Raw genomic sequence first — 5,500 nt, forward strand, 5'->3', positions numbered from 1 at the left:
GGGTGGCTTTTATGCGAATGTGAATTAGTTGCGATTCATTATCAATTATTATTTAATAGTATCAAAGAACTCAGTTTCGAATTACCAAAATTGATACAATGGCTCCGAGCAAGCAAACAAAAGTAACGAATTCATGTTCGCATAAAAGGCACCCTATGCCTCTTGATGGATAAGTTACGGGTGAAAAATTTTGCAAAAGGTGCAGGTGAGCTTACACAGGAAATTTGCCAGAGCCGCCGAAGGGAAGGAGGGTGGGAAAACTTGTTTTCCCCTTGTGGAGTAGACTTGCGAGAAGAGAGCGAATTCGTTTGCAAGGGTGTATAAAAGGCCTAGAGAATTTCCCTGGGGACCAAATAGGGCCAGTAGAGTGTTTTCACTCAAGTGGCCAGCCTCTATGCAAATTTATTGGGACAAAAGAAAGCGTTTGCATAAGAAAAGAGTTCAACTCCCAAAGGAATTGGTTTGGGACAGCAACATGGCCACCGTTTCATTGTTTTGGGACACCAATATGGCCGCTGTGACTTCATGTGAAAAGTGGCTTACGAGGGAGCACGCAGTCATCTAGTTGATTAAATCGTCATGCGACGGCTTTTAAGCGAATGACAAAAGAAATCGAATCGGGATTCAATGATTAATAATTCATTTCTAATGTTTTATTCCCCTCAGCCTCCACCTGCAAGCCAAGTATGAATTTTGATAATTCAAACAAAGCTGATCTTATAACCCAATATTATAACCCACGTTCAATATATTAAAATTCTAACATGAATCCGAGGCCTTCTGGTCAACACTTTTCTATATGCTGTTTGCTTTTGTTTAGACTGCGAGCAGTCTCTCTTTGTGTTCAGATTTCGTAAGGGGAATGCACGCTTGCGAGAGCGTTGAGCGGTGACACGCGTGGTCATTTGCGTGTCTCGGACGTTTTGCTCGACGGACCAAGAAAAAAGAGAGACTGCTCATAGTCTAGCTTTTGTTTTTGCTCAAGTCTCTTCTGGGAATTGCGAGGCAATGGAGTCCTGAAAAATTTTCAATTTTGGCCGTAATGCTTCGGACTCATGTTAGAATTTTGATTTATCGAACGTGGGCTACTGTGAAAAGAAAAACTTATTTTTAATTAAATTTAAAAAAGTAAGTATTTTAAAATAATAAATAAAACTAAACTAAAAGCTTTTTAGACTCTGGAAACAATAAGAAAGTTGTAAGTTTTTTCAGTCATTAAATTGACCAGAATACACACCCAGTTTTAGCTTGTCGGTTGTTTTTTCGTATATTTAAATAAAAACGTTCTCTAGGATATATGAAAAAAAGCAAAACAGTTCTTCAACAGCAAAACAAAACATAGAAGCTCAAGAGGTCTACCCGTGCAAACGGTCGACGCAACGTTGTTAGCCAACAACTCCCAACATTGTTGGATGTTACATGTTGCGTCTATTTGCACGGCACCCTGTTGCATTTTGTGGCATGTTGTTGCTTGATGTTGGAGTTGTTGCGAAAAGTTTGTCGAGGTGCAAACGGACACAACATGCCTCCCAGCATTGTTTGCCCAACAATGTTGGGAGTTGTTGCATCCGTTTGCACGTGGCTACAAAACAAAAGCTTTGATTAAGCTATCCCAACTCTTAAAGGCTGTTTTTTTTTTTTAATGAAAGCTCGCGGAAGTTGTTACAGCAGGTAAAGCCGATCTCTTTATAACCTGAATTTGCCGAGGAGCAGACATACGAAGACGGGAACTTAACATTGACGAGGAAAATTAGTCTGGGTTCTCCGAGGATGGGTCGTCGCGTAACGCTCCTCCCCACTAACGGCCGCTAGTGGGGAGGAGAGTTGTGTGACGACCCTAATAGAGACTACCGGTAGTCTTGGAAGGTGTGTTATCTGCCTCGGACCTGACGGCCTCGGTGGCATTAAACCCTCTCCCCGAGGTGCATAATTCTTCAGATACCGGACATCTTGCTAATGTGGACAACTGCTAACTCCCCGGCGAAAATTACAGACATTTGACTTAGACAAACTCCAGCTCATACGGACTTATTGACACACCTTTCGGTTCCGACGGCATAATTGTATTGTCTGTTCTTATTCTCGTTATAACGGGCATCAATCAGCATCTTTCAATATTTTGGCAGAATTATATCAAATTATCATTTATCTCTTCCTCTTTTTTTCTTCGTCTTTGTCAGTTTAGTTAACATTCCGATTCGGGTTTATCATAATCCTTCTAAGAAACTACCGTACTTGCAAAAAAACAATCATGATGTACGTAATGTACATAAACTGGATTTTCTTATACCGAACTGTAGTGGATTTTGTGTTCTAAAAATTGTTCAGTGACTGTTATGGTGAACGAAAGGGAGATGCAAGTTCTATTCTGTTACTATTAGAATGCTGGCGAAATTTTTGATGAATTCTTACTCGGATTACTCGTGTTTACTTTTGGAAGACCTCCTTGACCTTCTTTTATTTTATTCTGTTTTTTTAAACTATTATGGTAACAAAATAAGCTTGACCGATTTTCAGGTAGGTTTTTCGAACCAAGTGAATTAGTTAACGCTATTAGATGAAGAACCTGTTCCAGCTCGCTTCATTAGTTCCAGAAATTTCTCGTCGACTGTGTATACCTTCGATTCTCAAACTGTAATCGGCGGACATGTTATACCAAATTCGCTGGCAAGCGCATCGGCAGTTTCTAAACTGCTCCATTCTAGCTTACGGCCTTGTTTTATCTCAAGTCCGACTTGGTTATAATGTCGCTCTAGAACTTGCAAACAGGTATTGGTAAGGTCACCTTTACATGGGTGCTTATCAAGACCTCCCTGAAGATCGTGGACGAAAAAGGGTAAATTATCGCTTGCCGACACGGAATGAATAGAACATATATCCAAATTATTTCCTGCTGCTTTGTGTGATAAGCAATAACTGGTAAAGACATTTTCGTTGAGAGCCAACCCAGCGTTACCATGATAACCTGTTTGAGGCTCGGAAAGAACAGTTTCTATATCTTCGGGCCTAATGGTGTGGCCACTTGGAAATCTTTTATTATATTCTGTTAGGTCAGCGCACATTTCAAAATTCCAGTCGTAGCGATCTCTTTCAAAGTACCATGCATAAGAGAGGATGATGCTGACTGGAGAGATAAAAGTCGTGTAAAACTTTCTGAAGGCCTCCTCAAAGTTATTTGTATTTAAATGTTTTAGGATATGCTCTCTGCAGTGAGTGACCGTGTCTCGGTACATATATACCGGAAAATACGTCATAAAATCAGCGACAAATGGTAATCCTAGCGCCTGTTTAGTAGTATCTGCCCATTTATATACCCAGCTCCTGTAGAAGGTGCAGGCGGAGCCTAAGGCACGTACCTTTGTCCCATTAAAAATTGTGGACTTAGTTACTGGGGTAAAAAAAGCTGAGTCACTGTCCATCCAAGCAATAACGGTGTCATTTGAAAGTAGGTCGATGAAAAAACTGCTCCAAAGCTGTCTGTTATAACCGGGTGTCTTAGGCGATCCTTGAAACTCCAGAGTTCCTTTGTCCTTTGGAAGGGCCTCATAAAAGAATTCAAGTCTACGATCAGGAAAGTATTTTTGGGCAAGTGTTTTTAATTTTTCGGCAAATTCATGATCCTCTTGTGATTCTTCATCAAGTCCTACGACTAAATTTCCAAAGGAAGGAGGCCAGAAGAGAACGGAAGTCCTGAAAACGTTACACAAATAACGTTGCCTGTGATCTGGTCGTTTGCCAGACATCCTCACGAACACACTTATTGAGGTATCTGGGGTGTGCTTTGTTGTCCCTAAGATCTCTTTGTTTGTCACAGGTCTTGTGGTGCTGTGGTTGCTAGCTGAGAGTTGGGAGGTTTCGTAGAACCAAGGTAGCGAAGTTCCCCTTCCCGAGTTCACATGTGATATGAGTATCACCATGGCGGAGAGGGCTAAAATAAGGCAGATGAGAACACCTGTTCTAATACTTCGTAAAACCATTGTCTAGTCAGTTGTATAGCTTTCTTCAATGGACTACTGCTACAAAAGAGAAGAGGAAAATGTTAATTAAATTTAATTTTTGGCATCTCATAAATGGTGCCATGTAGTGTAATGCAAGACAGTCTTGACAGTCTAGATTACCACCGCGGTCAAACGTCTAAATGGTTATTTTTGTTTTTTATTGCTGGGATTTCATTTACCAGTTAGAGCCGTAAAAAGGGGCAAAGATGTATAAATCAGTTAGTCAACATAACTATCTTTCCATTTTTCTAAAAATTTTGAGCTTTTTTCGCTGAAAACGCTTCTCGCTAAAAGAGAATCATGTTTGAAAATGGCGCCGATAATAACGTCAGCATCGGTTTTCAATCACTTAGAACTTTTTTAGTAAACTTTTAAAAAGTTTAGTAAACTAACAGGATGTTGGTAATACCCTAAACTTTCGATAGTGAAAGTAGCAACCTTAACTTTGAAGTATTTCGCTTAATTTTTGCAAATTTCACTCGTTTGACCGCTGTAAAGTCTAGATTCCACGCTGTGGGTTACAGATTCTAGGGACTAGATTCCGTATTTCTTACCAGTAGATCTTGCAGGGGCACCCAACGTCAACCCTACGAGTTTTAGCGAGAATGTCGTGGTGGCGGGAACAAGTTATGAAATGTGAGAAGTTTTATCATTTTGCTTTCGGGTGCTTTCTTGTTTTAGAACACGCGCAAAAACTTTAAGTTAAATCTCGTACTCGTACCCGTTGTCGTCCTCAAATCTAAAGCCCTCCGCTAATGCTATGTTGAGAGATGCGGCTAAAAAGTAAACCATGCTATTTAAGAAGGGCTGGGTAAGTAACTTGTTCCGTTTTTTAGCCTTTCTAAAATCGTTGTTTGCAGATCAATAGCCGGTTTTGTTTACGGCTCTTGTTCCGAATGCCTTTTTCTATGGGTTTACCGGTATAATAAACCATAGGTTTTAGACCAATCAGATCACCCGTACTATCTCAGTTATTTTATAAAATGTGATAATCAATGCCATGTTAAGTACGTTAAAATTAGCCGGTGTCGGCAGTTAGCCCCTGATGGTTTAAAGCATACGGATGAAGATTATACATCAAATGATGCCTGTTCGGACTACATACTACACACTGTTTTCTTCCGTTTCTTTCTTATCTTATGACTCCTATCATGTATTTTAAGCAAAAATGACAACCTGATTTTGGGATATCCATTCTAGTCATAACCATTAAAAGCTACATGGCGCCTCTCCTGTAACGATTCCAGGAGGGGTGCCTCTCCTTTAACGGATCCCAGAAGACTTTAAATCGGCCCAGTTCCTTCTCGCATTTAAAGTGGCGAATTGCAACACTTTGTTAGACGTAAAATACAGACACGCCAAGCCATCAATAATAAGGACCTTACGATCTGAAACCACAATGAATAACCGACCTTCCGCTCTTTCAACATTTTTTGGGATTATTTCAACTGTTCCGTATAACCCCATACATTTATGATGCATACATGTTTCGATTCTATTCA

The 5,500-nt window shown here is 40.2% G+C and overlaps 1 protein-coding gene across 1 annotated transcript; it reads right to left on the minus strand.

Moving 5' to 3' along the window:
* Window positions 1–2,548: 2,548 nt before the first annotated feature.
* Window positions 2,549–3,999, minus strand: LOC140929742 (uncharacterized). The gene has a single exon (XM_073379456.1). The coding sequence runs from the start codon at window positions 3,975–3,977 to the stop codon at window positions 2,628–2,630; it is 1,350 nt and encodes a 449-aa protein (XP_073235557.1). The 5' UTR covers window positions 3,978–3,999; the 3' UTR covers window positions 2,549–2,627.
* Window positions 4,000–5,500: the final 1,501 nt, after the last annotated feature.

The sequence above is a fragment of the Porites lutea genome, chromosome 3 (assembly GCF_958299795.1).
Source record: "Porites lutea chromosome 3, jaPorLute2.1, whole genome shotgun sequence".
Classification (NCBI taxonomy): Eukaryota; Metazoa; Cnidaria; class Anthozoa; order Scleractinia; family Poritidae; genus Porites; species Porites lutea.

Bases quoted from the DNA above. Each gene is read 5' to 3' on its own strand.
- LOC140929742 (XM_073379456.1), bottom strand. From the start codon at position 3,977: ATGGTTTTACGAAGTATTAGAACAGGTGTTCTCATCTGCCTTATTTTA.